This window comes from Portunus trituberculatus, chromosome 49 (genome assembly GCF_017591435.1).
Source record: "Portunus trituberculatus isolate SZX2019 chromosome 49, ASM1759143v1, whole genome shotgun sequence".
Taxonomy (NCBI): Eukaryota; Metazoa; Arthropoda; class Malacostraca; order Decapoda; family Portunidae; genus Portunus; species Portunus trituberculatus.
In genome coordinates, this window is record NC_059303.1 from 20,199,604 (window position 1) to 20,221,265 (window position 21,662).

The window sequence follows — 21,662 nt, forward strand, 5'->3', positions numbered from 1 at the left end:
GCACACAAATGCAACATCCAAGCTTTGGAATGGAAATGGGGATAAAGTAGGAGAAAATAAACATACTTCTAGTTTTTACATTAATTTATTCACTAGGTAGGTACACTGTTAAATCTGATTTTTTTTTTTGTACTTTTTTCTTCAGTTTTGATAGTTAAGGCATTTGATTCTACTTTTTGTAAAATTTTGACAAGATGGAACGGTCTTATGAAGGCTATCTTGTATTTGCTCCTCTGCATCCTGTCAGTCAATGCATTAACCTGTGAAATGTGGTGTAAGATTTTGGCAATCATACTGATGGTGTGCAGTTATTGGCATAAAATGTTATAAAAAATTATTTTCAATTATGAAATGGTTTGTATGGAAAAGTATAGGAAAACCAAATATTAATTCATTTAGGTTTACTGTAGCTGTGCAGTGTTTCAGCTGGTGGTGGTGGAAGGAGGATGTCAATGCTTTAAAATTGGGGTCCTTTACTTTTATTTGCACAGTAGACTACACTATTTCTATGTAGCCCAACATGAAGCAAAAGTAGAGTGCATGGACTCAACTTGAGTTGCAAAAAGTAATTTCAAGACTTCTTAGGAGGGAAATATAGGCTGCCAAGTTACAAAGTAAAAAGCTTTTGAGATGCCCGGTCTTTTTCTGGAGTGAGGATTGGTACTCCTTGTCACATCCACAGGATATTTTCTATTCTTTCTCTGTCCTCTATATTGTAATTACAATATTTTTATTAGAAGAGGATTCACAGTGCTTGGTTGCTACGTAACGGCTGATTTCTTGACAGGTGGCAGGTATTAGCTTCATTAATTTATGCTGGGGTCCACTTGTGAAGAATGCTCTTATAGCCTGGATGTCAGTCTAGTCAGGAGGATGTTGCATGTTTGTTTTTTTTACACTAGGGTGGGACACCCTTTGCTAATTTGTCTGAGCTTTGAGGCAAGTTGTGGGAGGTGGAGAAATCCTTGGCATCCTTCTTGTGTTGGGTTTGGATATGTGTGGTAAGAGATGCAGTATGGGAGAGATGAAAGACTGTCAGTAAGAGGGGCGTTGATGATAGCTTTCGATTCCATCCTGATTGGTAACTCTGTATCAATGAAGCAGTTTTTTTTGTTGGAGAATGCTTTTCCAGTTTTGCAGACTTGTAAACCTTATTTGCCACTCATTATATTGCTGTCCACACTTGACTGGAAAGAAAAAAAAAAAAAACATGTAGAGAATATTAATGTTGATACAGTGTTCACTAATATATGATAATGGTGATGTAGTTAGTTGTTTTACATGGACAATGAGGAGAAATTTATAGTCAGATAGCTCCATATAAATTTACTAAACAAGTTATATCTTGCATATTCCTTAGAAATAATTAATCTGCTGAAAATACCTTGTCATATACTTTACATGATAATTATAATTTGGTCAACAAATTCTATAATTGTAAAGGAAATCAGTTCTTGGTAAAATCAGCACCATTGTGAATTTATATTTTGAAATAACAAAAAACTGGTTCCATTAAGAGATATTGACAGTGAGGTGAAGTAAAGAGGTGTCTAGGGCAAGGCTTGTATGTAGAGTAGAGCTCATAGAAAAATGTTTACTGTAAATATGTCACCAGTATTTTCTTACTTGGTATTCTTTGCACCAAGGTTTACATGGAAGGCTTTATTAATCTCTTCCCATTTTTAATACTCATAAATCATGTTGCAGATATTCAATTCAGCTCTCCAAATCATGAAACACTTCTTCCTACTGACCTGTGAATATGTGAATCTGCTGAGTCATCCTGGGATTCTGCACTACATCTGGTGTGGTACATATCATTGAAGCCAACCATAACTACAGATTCTTTCTAAGCCTTGAAAGGTTTGTATGGAGGAGGAGCTTGTGGATGAACATGTACTCTTTACTAGTTTTAATTAGTGAGTAAGATTTCTCCTGAGATATTGTAACTAAAGTAAAATCAAGCTAGCTATAATTGCTGAAGGTCACACAACACAGTTAACTAATGCTGTTGATGCATCTCATGTGGGAAGAACAATGTATGAACCTAACTTTGCCCCAGACTCAAAATTGTCAGTTTAACATGTTACCTGTTATACGACCCACAGGTGGATCATCAATGTATCGCAACCGTTTTTACATAATATATCACACTTTAATCTTACTATTAATAGAAATTGGATTATATAGTAAAATTGCAATAAACAGTATGTGTAGGAGGGCATATTAAACACTGGTTGATAAATAATATGAAGCTTATTTTGTTTTAGTGTTATGAAAATTATATATATATATATATATATATATATATATATATATATATATATATATATATATATATATATATATATATATATATATATATATATATATATATATATATATATATACTGTTCTGAAGAAAAAACTTTTGTAAAAATCATTGAAACAGATGTCACAATTGGACTTTACCTTGATAAACTTCAATGATTTTTATTTATTTTTTTTTTATTTTCCCTGATATTGTTTGGACAAATTGGAAAAAAAAAAAAAAGCAGCTGCCAATGGTGACCCGTTTGAATTGAACATGTAAAGAAACAAAACAATAAAAAAAATATTTGGTATAAAACTTGACTTAAAATACTTTTTTCTAATACATGTAAGAAAATTATATTATTTTGCATTTTTCCTTTAGAATAACATGAAACTTTTCCATAACAAATATGCAAACTGAGATATCACAATTGGACTTCCTTGATAAGCTTCAATCTTTTCATAATTTCATCATTTCCTGATATCTTTAACAAATAATCCATACCTAGACATTGCAACTGGACTTTCCTTGAAAAGCTAAAATAATTTTCTTTATTGATCTTTTCATAATTTCATAATTTTTCTCATATCTTTAAATTTTATTTTATCTTAGTTCAACAGAAAACTAAGTTGATCATAAAAGCATGTATCATTCATTTTCTAAATATGCAAAACAAAGACAAAAATATAAAGAAATTTAGGAAAGGAAAAATATAGTATAGAGATGCAGTGAATATTGACAAAGTATGTCCACCAGTGGGACGTATTGCAGAGAAGTCATAAATTTTTCACAGTATGCAATGCAACCCAGCAGTGGGCAAACACTTTGAGGTTGCTAGTTTGTTTAAGTGTTCTTCCAGTCATCATTCTGCTCATCTTGCTTCACTGACGTGACAACAATTTATAATCGCAGTGCAGGAGAGCTTGCCGCATTGCCATCACAGGTAATGTGTTAAAGAGAGCAAGGGAATAAGTAGTTGCTTATTAGTGCCCACCAGACATGAGCAAATACAATTTGTCTGATGACAGTTAGTGGGCACTGGTGCCTCATCACTTCTCACTCCTGCACACAGTTGTTGGATGAAGCCTTATTGAAACAAGGTAACATTCAGGGATTAAACATTATTTTTTCATTTCCATTCCTTTTACAGTTGTTTGCAATTACTGTAAAACACAGGGTTCTTGTATTCATGTCTAAACTCTCTCAGCCCATTACTGATCCACAGCGTATTAATAAAGGTATGGGAAAAAGAAAGTAGTTCTAAGCCACTACACTATTTATTGGTTATTCAGTTAGGATATTCCTATGTTGCATGAAATATAGAGTATTTAACACCTTCCTTGTGATTGGTGCAGCGTGGCAAGCTCTCCTGCACTGCAATACAAGTAAATTGTTATCATGTCAGTGCTGGTCAAGCCAGTGAAGTGAGAAGAGTAGTGTTGTCTCAGAGAACACCAAAACAAACTGAAAACCTCAAAGCGTTTGCCTACCGGTGGGTCACATTGCATAGTGAAAAATCTATGACATCTCTGCAATACAACCCACCGGTGAACATACTTTATTTGTTGATATTCAGTGCGTCTCCATATGTATATTTTTCCTTTCCTAAATATGTTAAATATATATTTTGTCTCTTTGTTTTGCATATTTAGAAAATGAATGGTACATGGTTTTTATAGTTTAGTTCATCAGAAGAGAGAGAGAAGATAATAAAGATTATATCAGGAAAATTATGAAAGGATCAATGAAGAAAATTATTGAAGCTTATCAAGGAAAGTCCAATTGTGATATCTAAGTATGGATTATTTCTTAAGGAAAAATGCAAAATTAATAATATAGATTTCTTTTATATGTATTAGAAAAAAAAGTATATTTTCAGCAAATTTTTATGGCAGATGTTTTTTTATTTATTCTGTTTTGTTTATTTACATATGCAATTCAAAAGGTTCACCAATGGCAACTTTTCTTTACAATTTGTCCAAATAATACCAGGAAAAGTATAAAAAAACTATCATTTAAGTTTGTCAAGGGAAGTCCAATTGTGATAAGTATTTCAATGATTTGTAATAGAAAAGTTTTATTTTCTTCTGAAGGAAAAATTGAAAGATAAAATACTTTTTTTATTTTTTTACATAAATAAAAAAAAATTTGGAAATAAGACTTTTTCCTATAATCTTTAACTTGAAAAACGAAATAAGCTTCATATTATTTTCAACCAGTGTTTATTTATAGTTTTACTTATATAATCCAATTTTTATTAATAGTAATATTAAAATGTAATTCAGGTGAAATCTGTTGTATGACCCACCTGTGGGTCATATTGCCAGGTAATGTGTTAAGAACATGCTTAAAGTGCTGTTTCTACCTTTACAGGTCCTTCATGGCATATCAAGATGGGATTGGCACAGCTTGAACCTTAACCAACAAAATCACTATTTCCTGGTAAAACTTGGGAAATAAAATAAACATACTGCAGGAAGTCTTAGAAGAGACAATGCCTTGCACCTGTGTCTAAGGAGCTTGCACACACCAGAGATCACCAAAAAGAAAGTGGCAGAAAGGATCAGAACTGCCAATGAATCTGTGTCAAGGTTTTACAGTTTAAGTTTGCCCTGATGTCAAGTCAAATTGCCTTCCATATCCCTTTGGGGTTCCTTATCCCGTACAGCGTCAGAGACGTATGAGATACGTCGGCAAGCTTCCTCGTATTTTCGGAGGTGTTGCGTCCTCAAAACCTACCATTATATTGCCATCATGCACTGTTGACATTGTTCATGCTGCCTCCTCATCCCTGCTAACATGAATGGTTCCTGTATTTATTTATTACATTTCTGAACTTAAGCAGTTTCTGCTGCCTTCAGCTCGGTGTAGCGGGAAACTGACGCCTCAACTCCGCTAATATGAACAAAGCATAATTTCCATTACTTACTCTTAAGTTTTCAGATGTTTTTGGTAACTGTTATATTGTGGTAGTGAAAATTTTGTATGACATAAATAAGAATTTTCTAATCGCTTTGTTATAAGGAAAAACAAGTACATATTACTCGGAAAATATTTGCACCATAAAAGGCAACACTCCCTTGCGATATCTTGTGTCTATTTGTAGCCAGAAACACTCCCAAACAGCAAAACATGACATATTGTTTTTCTTTCAACTCAGGAATGATATTATGCGTATGTCCAACTCGGGGATCGACTGGTGAGAAACGAGGAAGCGAAGGCTTTGCTAAGCCGCTAACCTTAGCGCAAAAAATCTCGCACTAATTAATACCCCTTCCAGTCAGTTCTGAGAAGAATGACTGTCATTTTCATTTGTTTCACATCATTTAAGAGTGGTTAAGAAAAGAAAAAAAAAAAAAAAAAAACGATGTGGCCAGCACTGGCGAAATCACGAAGTCTCAGATCTGCTGACACTGTACAGGTTAAAGGGTTGTGCCATTCATCAGTCCCCCCCCCATCTCTCTCTCTGAACAGTATGTTTATGAACCAGTCACTTACTCCAAGGCCCTTCACTCATAAAATGTTAATACATCAAGTAGTCTCTCTGAACAGTATGTTCATGAACCACAGTCACTTACTCCCAGTCCCTTCACTCATACAATGTTAATACATCAAGTAGTACAAGTTGGACTATCCATAGAACATTTATGCAAAAATCAATATGAATGCCACTAATAATGAGTGAATAAGAAAGGAGGGAAACTGCAAGAGGCTGCCAGACCTATACGAGGCAGTCCCAGTGTGCTTAACCTACCTAATTCCATCTATCTTCCCCATCCATAAATTTATCTAACCTTCTTTTTAAAGCTCCCTATTGACTCAGCCCTGACTACATGCCCACTGAGACTGTTCCACTCATCAACCACTCTGTTTGAAAACCAGTTTCTTCCCTTTTCTTTCCTAAACCTGAATTTTTCAAGTTTAAACCTATTATTTCTTGTTCTGTCCCCACTACTGATTCTAAGAACTACATTCATGTCCCCTCTATTAAAACCCTTATACCACTTAAATACTTCTATCAAGTCTCTTCTTAACCTACATCTCTCTAAGGAATGCAGGCTAAGTTTTTTCAGTCTCTCTTCATAGGGAATATCCCTCATTCCCAGTACCTTTTTAGTCATCCTCCTTTGCACTGACTCCAACAGAGCTATGTCCTAAATGTGGGGACCAGAATTGTACCGCATAGTCAAGATGTGGCCTGACCAGTGCCAAGTATATTTTAGTATTACTTCAGGACTCCTGCTTTTAACACTTCTAAAGATGAAACCTAATACTCTATTAGCCTTATTTCTGGCCTCAATACATTGCTTCCTTGTACCGAGTATGATGATGAAAAAATCTCAGCTTTTACTTAAATAGCCTATTAGTGATTTGTGAAGCTATGTAGATTATAAATCTGAGAATGTAAATAGCAACAAAGCCAAATCAATATCAACTGAAATATTTCTCTTACTGCCCTGTATTGAATGTCAAGAAATTGCTTCTTACCAAATCTGTCTAATCACCAGATTTTTTTTCTATACGGTTTCCCTTGGTTGCTTCATGTCATGATTATCTTGGTCAACAAGATATGAACTCAGAAGTAAACAGCTCAAAGTTAAATCTTTAAAGTGTTCAAATTCTAAAGTTGTAATGCTTTTGTAGTGCTATGGATGGACCAGCCTGGTTCACAAAACAATGGAGAAACCAAAACCATGCCAGCCAAACCTTCAGAGTAGAAATCCTTTGACTCCAGTCCTCTCCTGCTATTATGGCCACAGCTAACTTCAGGACATTGACAGCTTTCTCGGCATTGGTTCTGGAGAAGATAATAAAAGAATTAAAGTATTTATTTTTCTTTAGTGCTTTTAATCATTACACCATAATGTTGCCATCACTTGAGCACTTAGATTAGTGAAACAAACCAGGTATCCCTGTGCCTCACCTGAAGGTTGCCATGACAGCCTCCACTGTCACTGCCTCATGTCCTTCCCTCCACGAGTCGTAGTCAGTTGCCATGGCAATGGCAGCGTAGCACATGCCAAGCTCCCGGGCCAGCACCACCTGTAATGCCAAGGATGAATGGCTCAAGCGCACAAGTTTTCTCTAGCACAGCTTCATACACTGCACTTCCACTTTCAAAAGACTCTAGTTGATGTTAAGGTTTTTGAGAATGTTTTAATAGTTCTGGAGCTAGAATGTTTTTATAGTTTTGGAGATAAGTTATAATCTGATTAATCATCTCTGTGGCCTTTAAAAATAGTATTGGTGAGAGAGCATTTCACAATACAGGTCAAGGAGCAGCTAGGGCCTGGCATCACCTCCGGCACAGTGGTCATGTTGATCACATCAGCACCCCATTGCCGGAACATGCGACTCTCTGCCTTGGAGCTGAACCTTGGCCCCTCTATGGTTACCACAGTCCCTGGAAGATGTTGCTGTGATAACAAACCTATCATGCTTGGAAAAATTGTTTTTCTTTATGGAGCTCTTCTCTGGACTTGATCTGAATCTTTTTAGTGCTCCTGTCAATCTACTACACATTTCAAAACTTTTACTCTTAACAAATCAATCTGTGCTCCAAGTCCCTGAAAAAGACAAGGTAGAGGCTGTGTCTGACCTGTAGGGTGGACAGTGTAGCCCATATCATCACAACATCGCTTCAGGATGGTGGCGGTGTCAGAGCAGAATGGGGTATCCATAGGGAGGTGAAGGATGCCAGCTGGATGTCCCTCCTCACCATCGTAGAATGTTTGTGAGCGTTTTGTGGTTCTGGAATCAACACACAAATTAATCTATTAATCCAACTGTATCCCAGGCTGGCAGTTCCACAATGGATGGCCCACACAGGTATCCAATATTTTCCCTATAGAGACTGCATGGCTTAGGAATAACACTTTTATGTAGTCACAGATAACCTTTTTCTATCTGTATATTTTCATGCTTCCAAAGTCTTCCTCAACACAACACCTCCAGGTACTCTTTGCTGGAAGTGAGTATGGCACATCATTCAACTCCACACAATAACTACAATTACATCACAAATGAGCCACTCACCCCCTACCTGTCAATGAATTGGTCCAGGATAACAAAGTCCCCAGGACAGATGTTCTCCTGCAGGGACCCACAGGCAGTAGAAACCAGTATGTGGGTGCAGCCCCTTGCCTTCAGTGCCCACAGGTTGGCTCTGTAGTTAACTTTGGTGGGCATTATGGTGTGCTTGCGGCCATGTCTGTGGGACAAGGATGTTATTATCCCTGTGTTAACTGTGCTGGCTGTCCTTTGCTCCACATATTCAAGACTGTTATGTAACACTAAGTCCTTTCTATACCTCATCTTCCATGTCAATTGTACTGCTGTCCCTTACTCCTCATATTCAAGACTGCTATGTATCACTAAGTCCCTCCTATACCTCTCTTTCCTGTGTCAACTGCACTGCAGTTCCTTACCCCTGAATTTGAACACTGTTTTACTATTATGTTCCTACCTACTATTCTCTATGTTAACTGTGCTGCCTATGTCCCTTACTCCTGAACTCCACCTCTTCTTTCTCATGTCAACTGTACTTCTATCCCTTACTGTTAACAGATACTACAGTATTATGTTCCTAATACTCACCTGCTAAGTGTGCTGACTTCATCCCTACCATAAATTCCTGCATCTCTTCTCTGGCTATTGTGTCCAAAGGATGATGCTTATATTGGCTTTTCTATAAACAATTTGATCCTACATATCAATATTACAGTACACACATACAAAATAATATCAAATTGACTGGCAACATTTAAAGAGGATAGATAGAGGATATACATTTACAAGGTATGAGTTTATGAATTAAGTGGAAGAAGTAAAACGGACAACTTAACAGTGGAGCAGAGCCTAGAAGGAAAACAAGAAAAAATTATGAAGTGAAGCAACTGAGGAGACAGCTTACAAATGACGGAGAAGACAACACAGAAGGCAAGTAAGAAAAAATAACTGAAAATAGAAGATGCTTAAATTAGAGAAACACAGCTTCCCCCCAATGAAAGTATAGACACACCTTATTATTGGAGGAAGTGATGGAGACAAAAAAGTGGAAGAGTTAAAGGAGAGACTGCATCAATAAAGGTATAAATAAGGGAAGGATCACCGCCCCGCCCCCCTTTTTAGTTCTGGCAGTATGAACCTTGAACAACTGCATACCTATACACAACATTCCATTTACACATTACCAATCCCAGTCACTGTTACCACTTGTGTTGAAGAGCAGCATTGTGATAGAAGATAGAAAAGTAAACAGTTAGCACTATAACTAAAAGGACCTCAGTGTGAGGAAAGAATACTACTCAGTAATAAGTACTTTTTAGTTTTTAACTAATTTTGTATAGATGACATCTAAAGTGTGTTCCATTTTGTAATTTTCTAGATATATACTCAGCAACTTCTGCAAGAATCCACTCCATTCAATAGCATTTTTCCTTTTTCTCTATTACAATACCAAACAAAATAAAATGTTATGAATATCATTATTATTGGTAAATATTTAATAACTACTCCATCAACCTGATTATAGAAGATTAGCAATTATTATTATTATTATCATTAATTACTCTAACAACACAATTACAGAATGAAAAGAAACTGTCCTTAGCATTAGCATTACTATTACCATCACTACTATAACAGTCACCTGGCCAGTAGCACGCAGGGTACGCCCTCGATGAATCCCTCCCGCAGGATGTCTGAGGGTGGTCCATAGGGAGTGTCTTGGGGCGATTCACTGGTCACCTCAAACAGGTTGGGATTGTTCAGCCCTGATCCCCCAATGATGCCAATCTGGCGACAATCATTTGTGTGAAAGCTAACAAGGCGGCAGCAGCAGACAGACAGACTGGACAAAAGTTTATCCTTACAAATGAATTCAAGTTCCTGTAAAGTTATTTCTTAATGATTCTTTCTCTCTCTCTCTCTCTCTCTCTTTGTGTGTGTGTGTGTGTGTGTGTGTGTGTGTGTGTGTGTGTGTGTGTGTGTGTGTGTGTGTGTGTGTGTGTGTGTGTGTGTGTGTGTGTGTAATTCACCACAGTCGCCTGCTGGTCACCCAGCTAGTCTTCCCCATTACGGAGCGAGCTCAGAGCTCATGGACCGATCTTCAGGTAGGACTAAGACCACCACACACACTCCACAAACCGGGAAAGCGAGGCCACAACCCCTTGAGTTACATCCCGTACCTATTTACTGCTAGGTGAACAGGGGCTACACATTAAGAGGCTTGCCCATTTGCCTTGCCACTTTCCGGGACTTGAACCAAGACCCTCTCAATTGTGAGTTGAGCATGCTAACCACTACACTACGTGGTGTGTGTGTGTATTTACCTAGTTGTAGTTTTACAGGGCCTGGGGTTTATGCTTGTGTGGCCCCATCTCCATATCTACACTTATCCAATTTTTCTTTAAAACTATGTACACTCATTGCTGACACCACTTCCTCACTCAAATTGTTCCAAGTCTCAACACATCTTTGCGGGAAACTAAATTTTTTAACATCTCTCAGACATCTTCCCTTCTTCAGTTTCTTACTATGCGATCTTGTGCTTCTAATGTCATATTCTTTTCTCAGGATTAGTTTCTCATTATCCACTTGATCCATTCTGTTAATTTATAAACTTGTATCAGATCCCTTTCTCTCTCTTCTCTGTTCCAGGGTTGGTAGATCCATAGCTTTTAGTCTCTCCTCATATGTCATCCCTTTAAATTCTGGAACCATTCTTGTAGCCATTTTTTGTAGTCTCTCCAATTTTCTGTGTTTCTTTTTATGGGGGGGTCCACACAACTCCTACATATTCCAATCTAGGTCTTATTTTAGGACTTATCAATTTCTTCATCATTTCTTTGTCCATATAGTGAAATGCTAATCCAATATTCCTTAGCAAATTATACGTCTCTCTGAAAATTCTATCAATATGGCTTACCGGTTGATTGTTTTCTTCCATTGTCACTCCCAAGTCCTTTTCCTTTTTTACTTTTTCTAGTTCTACTCCATCTCCCATCTTATAGATTCCCACTGGTCGTCTTTCACTTTTTCCCATTTCCATGACATGGCTTTTGTCCACATTGAATTCCATCTCCCATTTTTTACTCCATTTCCAGATCTTGTTTAAGTCTTCCTGTAGTATTTCACAATCCTCTTTTTGTTTAATGATTCTGCACAGTTTCGTATCGTTCGCAAACAGATATATGTAGCTGTTCACTCGCTCTGGCATGTCATTTATATATACGGGAAAAGTATTGGCACCAATACTGACCCCTGTGGCACTCCGCTGTCTACTGTTCTCCACTTGGACTTCATATCTTTAACTATCGTCCTTATTTCTCTCCCCCTCAAGTAATTTTTCATCCATCTCAATGTGCTTCCTTTTAAGCCACCCTTCTCCTCTAACTTCCATAGTAATCTTTCATGTGGCACTTTATCAAACGCCTTTTTTAGATCTAAATAAATACAGTCAATCCATCCCTCTCTCTCTTGTACTTTATCAACTATTCTAGAGTAGAAACTCAATAAATTTGTTACACATGACCGACCTTTTCTAAAACCAAATTGGCTATTTGATAATAATTTGTTGTCTTCAAGAAACTCAATCCATTGCTTCTTTATTATTTTTTCACACATCTTGCATATTACACTAGTTAGTGATACCGGTCTGTAATTTAAAGGTTCTTCCTTCCTTCCGCTCTTATATATGGGAACCACCTCAGCTCTTTTCCACTCCACTGGCACTGTTCCATTTTCTATTGAGCATTTTATGATGTTGTATATAGGACTTGCTAGTTCTTCCCTACATTCTTTCAGTATTCTGCCTGAGACTTCATCCGGTCCCATTGCCTTTTCCTCATCCAGTTCCATCATCAACTTTTTTATTTCAAGCTTGGTTACTTTAATCTCTTTCATATGGACAGTCTCTATTACCCTGTGGTCTTTCAAATTTGGATTCCTTAGTAAAGACCTCATGAAATTTACTATTTAACAGTTCTGCCATACTTTTTGGGTCTTCCACCATTCCATTCTCTCCTTTTAACCTTTCTATTGTTTCTTTTTGTCTTATTTTTCCATTTATGAATCTGTAGAACAATTTTGGTTGTTCCTTACATTTTCGACAATGTCCTTTTCATAGTTCCTTTCTTCTTCCTTTCTCACCTTAGCATATTCATTTCTTGCTGTTTTGAAGTTTTCCTTATTTTCTGGATTTCTGTTTCTTCTCCACCTTTTCCATGCTCCATCTCGTTTCTCCTTTGCCCTAGCACATCTTGCATTAAACCAATCTTTCTTTCCTTCTTCTTTAGGTCTATATTTCGGGACATATTCTCTGACTCCTGTTTTGTATATTTCCAAAAATAAGTTATATTTCTCTTGAACCGTTAATGAGTTTTCCATCTCCTCCCAGTTTACGTTTTAAAATAGTTCTTGAGGTTCTCAATATCAGCCTTTCTATAATTTAATCGGTCTCCTTTGTATGATTCATCTCTATCTTCCTTTCCTTCTTCTATATCCATTTCTAATATTACATGGTCACTCTTTCCCAATGGGCACTTATATCTTATATCATCGTTAATTTGTATATCCCTTGTAAAAACTAGGTCCAATCTCGCTGGCTCATCGTTTCCTCTGAATCTTGTGTTTTCCTTTACTCTTTGGACCATCAAATTATCTATCATTAGGTTCAGGAATCTATCTCCCCAGGCATCTTCCCCCATACCACTTTCATAATTTTCCAAGTCCACCTCCTTACAGTTGAAATCTCCTACCAATATCACTTTTCTCCTTTCTTTAATGATTCTTGTAAGACTCCTTATTGTGTCATCTATCATGTCTTTATATTCTTGGTTAGTCCATGAGTTTGTTTTTGGTGGCACATATGTTCCAATGATTGTTAACTCCTTTTTATTAATATGCATCTTAACATACAGTATTTCTGATTTTCCTTCCCCAAACTCCACTTGATTTACCACTATCTCCTTCCTTAACATCATCATGACTCCTCCTCCTCCTTTACCCACTCTGTCTCTCCTCCATATATTATACCTTTTATCTATGTCTATTTTTATTGCCTCATTTAACTTTGTTTCCACCAGGCATACAATATCTGGTTCTTCTTTCTTTATGTAATCTCTTAATTCTAATTTACTAGATAAAATCCCATCTATGTTTGTATACATCATTTTTAATCTCTTGTTCTTATCATTTTTAGTTAAACTTGCTCCATTTTTTCTCTTCCTTCTCTTTTATATACCATTTCCTTATCCTGTCTCCTATAATTCTCCAAAAAAATGCCTTCTCCTCCTCTGACCTTTCATTATTTTTTCTCTTGCTTCTGCCACCAGTTCGTTGTGTCTCTTCCTTTCCTCCTCGTTTCTATTTTTCTTTATATATATATATATATATATATATATATATATATATATATATATATATATATATATATCTTTGCAACCTTCTGTTTCTCTGAGTTTCATTTTTCTATATAATACTTCTGCTGCTGCTTGTGATTTTAGTATTATCTTAATTGGTCTCACTGTTCCTTCTTGATATGGTCCCATTCTATGGATTTCTTCTACTTCCTCTTCTAAGTTCTGTCTATCCTCGTCATTTAGATGTTTTAGTAGGTCTTTTACTGATTTCATTTCGTCCTTTTCCCTTCTTGGTCTATATTTAACATTTTTTTTCTTTCAGTCCAAAAATAATTACACTTTTTTCCACAATTTCTTTTACTAAATTTTCTTTTTTCTTGAGGACTCCTATAATTTTGCTTGTCATATTTTCATCTCTTTCTTTTAACTGTTCTTGAAATACTTCCTGAAATGATTCCTTGTCTTTCTTATCTTGGATTCTCCATGCCTGTACTTCTTTTTTAATCACGTCTTGTACTCTTTCCTCTTCTTTGTTAACTAGATCTTTCAGCTTCTCTTTTTCTTTCTCGGCTTTACTGCGTCCTACTTCCATCAATTTCTTGTAGTTAGCTATTTGCACTTTTAATTCTTCATTTCCCGGTTCTTAGCCTAGTTTCGTTTTCTTCCACTCTTTTTATCCTTTCTTTCAATTTCTGGAGCTCTTTATCCTGTTCTTCATTCCTTTTCATTCCCATACTCTCCTTTATCAATTTATCTAATTTATGTTCGATAGTCAACACTCTATCAAATAGTGAAGTGTGCGCCGTATCAAAGCCTTCGAATGCTCTTCTCCCTCACCAACATAGTCATCATCAACTTTCATTCTTTCTCGTGTCTCATACCTGCATTTAGATGGAATCTCTTTCTCACTCATGATTTTGTAACACTGTATTCATGACTAAAAAAAAGAGTCCATACTAATCGCCCAGGCCACTCCAAACCCAAACAAAGGTAGTGAAGATCAGTTGATTCTCGGGAGCGACGGTATTGCGTCCTTCCTCGACCGCGTCTCCTGCTGTGTGTGTGTGTGTTCCTACCACAGGTTAATAGATTTACAGATAGATTTGATATAGAAACACTGATACAATTTAAAGAAAAGCATAGACAATGCACACCATCCAACACTAACACCAAGTATTCTCACCTGGCAGGCCTCCCAACTCAGGAGAAGCCATCCTTTGCTATATTGCCAGACCCAGGTAATAAGTAAACAGTCACAAACACAATGCTATGATATGAGACTGGAGAGTGCAACACATGCTGCAGAAAATGCAAAAACCAGCAAAGAAAGATGTTAGTTGAGTTGAAATTTTATTAACCTATCAGTTAGCAGTACTGGAACAAGATGATTAATTAGAGATGCCTTAAAGCAGTGACTTCTGAGAAAAACTACGTCCTGTGGTAGGGAATTCCAAATAGTATTAATGTCTCATGCTGAATGATCTTCCAATATCTGAGTGAATACAGAAAATTTTGTACTGATGTTCTCTTGTGTGGGTAATAGGTGGGTGATGAAATAAGTCTTCCAGTTTTATAGAAGAATCTCCATGAAAAACCTGCAAATATTTAATCATATCATGATGAATAAGTCTGCCTTAGATGGAGTACAAATTAAGAGATTTTAAGAATCCATAGCATAGAAAAAAAATCTTAGTAATAAAGTTCCATACCACAGATTGTTTTAGTCTACATTCTCTGCATTCCTTCTACCAATCTCAAGTCACCAAGATATCCTGTGTTTCAGACTGATGAAGAATACTCTAATAATGAAAGTATGTGAGTGGTGAGAAGAGGTAATATGAATGAAGCAGCTCATAATTAACTGTGGACTTCAAGATATTCCATGCCACTTTGCTTGTTTTATGCACTATATTAGATATATATTGGTGAAACTTCAAAAGAAGCATCAACTGTGATACCCAAATCCATGGCAGCTTATTTTGTTGCTATTACCTCAAGGAGGTAATGAACTGAGACACTCAGTAATGACCAATCCACTGACTTATTTTGGAACCTTAGTAATGCACACTTGGAGGAATGCATATGAAGTCCCCAAGAGGTAGCCACTTGGTGTAAAGTGTTGATATTGGTCTGACATGATGCAATGTCTCTCAACAGACTAGGACCAGAGGAGGTGCTAATGCCAACTTAAAACTTAAGGTCACTAGCAAATATTTTAACAACAAAGGTGATATTGGGATTAATATAATTAACATTAATAAGAAAGAGGAGAGGGCCCAAAACAGAGTCCTGAGAGACTCCACTAAGAACCTCTCTTGAATGGCTGTGTTGACTATTAACCACCACAAACATACTTGTATCAGCCAGAAATTCTTTGATCCAACAAAGCAATTTACCTTTGATACCAAGACTAGGTAGTTTATCTAGAAGAATAGAATGGCACAATGTGTCAAAAGATTTTGAAAAGTCACAAAGAATAAAGTCAACATTGAGGCCTTGATCCAGCCAGGAAGTGACATGATGGTATGTTAGAACTAACTGGTCCCTAGATGATCTGCCAGGCCTGAAACCATATTGATCTTCATTTAACAGATTATTAGACTGGGCATTGCCATAGACAAATTTTATTAGAATGCGCTCCATTGTCTTTACACCGGTGAAAGTTAAAGAAACAGATCTATACATCAATGGGTCATGATGTGAGCCTTTCTTGAAGATGGGTGATCCCCAAGATTCTTTCCAGTCAAGAGGGAGTTTACTGGTCTTATATGATTTATGGAAAAGGAGTGGATACACCAGTTCAGACATGCAAGCCTTCAAAAGATGGGAGTGAATTACATCTGGACCCATTACAGAGAAGGGTCAAATTTGAATATGGCATTTTGAATGTGAGAAAAGGCTGTCATCTATACAACCATCAAAAGTTTGGTGAGAAAACAGGGCCTGTGGGTGGGACAATGTGAACACTGAGGCAAAAGAGTTGATGAATATATCAGCTGTTGCTTTTGAGTCTGTAATCATATCACCATTGACATCCCTAAGGGGAAAACACTGGGAATGCTCACCTTTTTCTACCTTATACATGAATGAAACACTTTGGATTTTTAGTAAGGAATTTTTAGATGAAATTCATAGTCTGACTAACTTTTCAGTGTGAAATAACAATATTGAAAATTGCAATTAAGAAAATCAACCACCACATTGACTGTCAGAGCAGAGTTCCTACCGTGAGTGACATGGAGGTACTTATATCTTTACAAAGAAGACTTCTTTGCCGTTTCAGTGTTCAGGGAGGATTTACAGACCAGGGTGGAGAAGTGGTCCTGTCTAAGGTTTTCAGAAGGACATACACTTCAATTAGCCAGAGGAGTTGGAATCTGTTAAGTCAGCAAAACATGTCATTAACATTAAGATAAGCAAACTCAAAGGCACAATCAATAACTATAAAATTACCACTTATCATGGTATAACATCCTCTGTGCCAAAGATGTAATGAAGTGAAATTGCAAGTTCTTAAATCTTGTTGAAAAAAGGAAGCTGAAAGAGATAGGATTGTGACCACAGTTATTTATTTATTTATTTAATGATCTAAGAGAGCAAAACTAGCCCCGGAAGAAAAAAAAAAACCAGTTGCAAGTCCCCTTAAAGATTTGAAGGATTAGTTATGAAATATGAGTAACACACATGAACTCACCTACTATGTGTTTCTTCAAAGTCAGGCCTAAAGCAACTATGTTTCAAGAAGGGATAAATGTAGAGTATTGGCCACTGAGTCATGCTTAGTCATAAAACATTGGTGGAAGTATTCAGCTGCACACTTGTGCAGCTGATAATAACTGTATGTCTGTAAGCTGGCATTGCTGAACACGAACTGGTACACAGCAAGAGAGAAACGGTACACACTAGCCAGGGTAATTATACAGAGCAGTCGACGTGTTGCGACTATCTACCACCTCTGTATTATAAGGGAACAGGACATTTGACCAGTTTTTCATTTGACCTGAATGACTTGACCAGGTGGGGTAGAACTATTGACCAGGATATTTTTTATTAAGTTTTAATGACCATTAAAAAGATATTAAATACAATATATATATATATATATATATATATATATATATATATATATATATATATATATATATATATATATATATATATATATATATATCTTCAAGAAAGGCTCACATCATGACCCATTGACGTATAGATCTGTTTCTTTAACTTTCACCGGTGTAAAGACAATGGAGCGCATTCTAATAAAATTTGTCTATGGCAATGCCCAGTCTAATAACCTGTTAAATGAAGATCAATATGGTTTCAGGCCTGGCAGATCATCTAGGGACCAGTTAGTTCTAACATACCATCATGTCACTTCCTGGCTGGATCAAGGCCTCAATGTTGACTTTATTCTTTGTGACTTTTCAAAATCTTTTGACACATTGTGCCATTCTATTCTTCTAGATAAACTACCTAGTCTTGGTATCAAAGGTAAATTGCTTTGTTGGATCAAAGAATTTCTGGCTGATACAAGTATGTTTGTGGTGGTTAATAGTCAACACAGCCATTCAAGGGAGGTTCTTAGTGGAGTCTCTCAGGACTCTGTTTTGGGCCCTCTCCTCTTTTTTATTAATGTTAATTATATTAATCCCAATATCACCTTTGTTGTTAAAATATTTGCTAGTGACCTTAGGTTTTAAGTTGGCATTAGCACTTCCTCTGGTCCTAGTCTGTTGAGAGACATTGCATCATGTCAGACCAATATCAACACTTTACACCAAGTGGCTACCTCTTGGGGACTTCATATGCATTCCTCCAAGTGTGCATTACTAAGGTTCCAAAATAAGTCAGTGGATTGGTCATTACTGAGTGTCTCAGGCTGTGAACAAAGGCTTCCTGGCGTGCCCATTCCTCTTCCGCCAGTTGTGACTTGTGCTGCTGCAGTCATTAGAATAACATTCTCCTGCATTCTATCTGTAGTTCTTCATTTATGAACTTACATTAACACCAAAGGCTTATTAGTGGTGAAAATATCTGGTAATGAATCGCCACACATTTGGTCATATACAAAGTTCTGTCATCTCCCTTCTCGCAGCCGCCACTGTACTATTCTGATACCGTATTACTGTAATACCAATATACCGATAACAGTGTGCATCGTTAGTTCTGCCACAGCCTTGAGAAAAACCACATTCTTCTGTGTTCTGTCAGTAGTTTTTCATTTAGAAACTTACAATGGCACCAAAGAGGCTTAAAGTAGTGAAAATAAGGAATCTGGTGAGAGTGCAAGTGTTAGTGAGCCACAGCCTTCCAACAGGAGAAACTTTACAAAGACGTTTTCATGGATGGTGACTCATCCTCTGGCAACTTCCCTCCTCCTCCCCACCCTTCTCCCCTCCTCTTCTAAGTTATCCATCACCAACCTTTACTTATGGTATGTACATATCAAAATTGTAAAAAAAAAAAAAAAAAAAATTATCCTGAAATTCTTTATGAACGAGGTTTTGCTAAGATGAGAACAGCCATTTGGAACAAATTAACTTCGAGTATTGAGTCTCCACTGTATATGTATATCCAATAAAATTTAATTACTAACAGTAATTAAAATACCAAAAAATAGGCCCCATTTGTTATTATATATTGAAAAATAACCAAACTATTGAAATCTGTCTGGACAAAGCAGCCGACAGTACACCTCACTCCACAATGGAACAAAGGAGCCGATGGTATACCTCACTCCACAATGGAACAAAGCAGCCGACGGTACACCTCACTCCACAATGGAACAAAGCAGCCGACAGTACACCTCACTCCACAATGGAACAAAGGAGCCGATGGTATACCTCACTCCACAATGGAACAAAGCAGCCGACGGTACACCTCACTCCACAATGGAACAAAGGAGCCGACGGTACACCTCACTCCACAATGGAACAAAGCAGTCGACGGTACACCTCACTCCACAATGGAAGAAAGGAGCCGACGGTACACCTCACTCCACAATGGAACAAAGGAGCTGACGGTACACCTCACTCCACAATGGAACAAAGGAGCCGACGGTACACCTCACTCCACAATGGAACAAAGGAGCCGACGGTACACCTCACTCCACAATGGAACAAAGCAGTCGACGGTACACCTCACTCCACAATGGAACAAAGCAGTCGACGGTACACCTCACTCCACAATGGAAGAAAGGAGCCCTCACTCCACAATGGAACGGTACACCTCACTCCACAATGGAACAAAGCAGCCGACGGTACACCTCACTCCACAATGGAACAAAGGAGCCGACGGTACACCTCACTCCACAATGGAACAAAGGAGCCGACGGTACACCTCACTCCATAATGGAACAAAGGAGCCGACGGTACACCTCACAGTAGAATTTTATTTTCTACCCATACTCCCCCATTCCCCCCCCAACAAGCTTGGGAACAGGTGGGAAAGCAGGGTTTCGGGTGGGGAACATAAAATGTGTTGGAAATGCATTTTTTTTTTTTTTTTTTTTTTTTTGCATAACTGGGGGCAGAAATTGCCATCCTAAATTCTATGGAAGATTCACTACAACTTTCGAAAATTCACTAATTTGTATAAATTCCATAAATTTGAAGTAAATTTCAGCAAGGACGCTAACCTAACCTAACCTAGACTGGGGCTGCGCCCCCTCTGGACCCCTTCCAAGTAGTACATTAACCTATGTGCAAAAAATACGCATTTCCGACGCATCTCATGTTCCCCACCCGAAATCCCATTCCACCTGTCCCCAAGCTTGTTGGTAAGGGATAAGGGAGAGTATGAGCATAAACTAGAATTATACCCACCTCACTCCACAATGGAACAAAGCAGCCGACGGTACCCTTCACTCCACACTGGAACAAAGCAGCCAACGGTACACTTCACTCTACAATGGTACAAGGGAGGCGACGATACACCTCACTCCACAATGGTGCAAGGCAAGCGATGATACACCTTACTCCACAATGGTACAAAGCAGCCGAAGGTACACAGTAAGCCATGAGCCGGGGAAGGGGTCGGCATTGGCACTAATGAAGACGTCTCCAATAATGGAGACGGGACAACACAAACATAGGCACACGGACGATTCACTCATAACCATGCCATTACCTTCACCGGGGTCATGACACAGGCTGCGGGAAGTGACACAGGCTAACGGCGGCACACGGCACTCAATTTGCACTGGCACTCAGCTCATAGTCACAGCAGCAACAGGTGGTGGGAGGAGTGCTGGTGGTGGACGCTGGTCAGACCTTATTTCCAACAGGGCTACCATTACCGTTCTTTCTCTCTCTTCATATTTTTTCCCTATATTCTAAAGTAGCGGATGGCGCATTATTAGTGAAATCTATATACATTATTAGCTGCACTAGAGGAACCATGGTACAATAACAAGTTATTGTACCATGAGAGGAACTATTTGGGAAGCGGCTCAGGGATACATCTGTCGTCTGGCAGGCACTGTCATTTCCGGGAATTTCAAATACGCATTCCCTCAAACACCTTTTCATATATGGTTGTTAGTTCATCACTTCTTGAATTTATGACCTCCTAATTTTTATCGTGAGGGTTGAATTAGATTGTGGAAGGAGTTGTGTATTCAGTTCACATCTGAGAGACCTTCACTTTGAATAGTTTACCATGCAGTAGCCTTCGCTGATGCTGCAGGTCTCATGGCAGGACATCTGGTTGCCACAACTCCCACACTGTCTGGCAAAGGAAGCTCGAAAAGACCATGATGACAATGAAATGAATATTGTTATCGCCAGAGAGAGAGAGAGAGAGAGAAAATGTGAGAGAGACAGAGAGGGGGAGAGAAGTAGAGCGAGAGAGAGAGGGATAGAGGGAGCGATGGAAGTTGTTTACAAGATAGGAAGTGCTGAGTCCCGTCTCATAGATAGAGAATTCCTGGGTCAGCGGATGAGGTCAGAGGGTGAGTTCACTGCCTCATGCCAGGCCACACCAAGGAGCAGTCCTGAACAAGCTAT

The 21,662-nt window shown here is 37.8% G+C and overlaps 1 protein-coding gene across 4 annotated transcripts; it reads right to left on the reverse strand.

Annotated features, from left to right (window-relative positions):
• Positions 1–69: 69 nt before the first annotated feature.
• On the reverse strand, positions 70–21,066 carry LOC123499247 (S-methyl-5'-thioadenosine phosphorylase-like). Of its 4 annotated transcripts, none has more exons than XM_045247018.1 (8): positions 20,785–21,066; positions 9,945–10,090; positions 8,337–8,504; positions 7,893–8,044; positions 7,594–7,697; positions 7,218–7,336; positions 7,001–7,091; positions 70–1,187 (listed from the first exon to the last, which is right to left on the reverse strand). In XM_045247018.1, the coding sequence occupies exons 1-8, from the start codon at positions 20,797–20,799 to the stop codon at positions 1,152–1,154; spliced, it is 831 nt and encodes a 276-aa protein (XP_045102953.1). In that variant the 5' UTR covers positions 20,800–21,066; the 3' UTR covers positions 70–1,151. The 4 variants fall into 4 exon arrangements, with proteins under 4 accessions (XP_045102953.1, XP_045102952.1, XP_045102954.1 ...); XM_045247017.1 differs by lacking the exon at positions 70–1,187 and adding an exon at positions 3,432–3,667; XM_045247019.1 differs by lacking the exons at positions 70–1,187; positions 20,785–21,066 and adding exons at positions 3,432–3,667; positions 20,481–20,711.
• Positions 21,067–21,662: the final 596 nt, after the last annotated feature.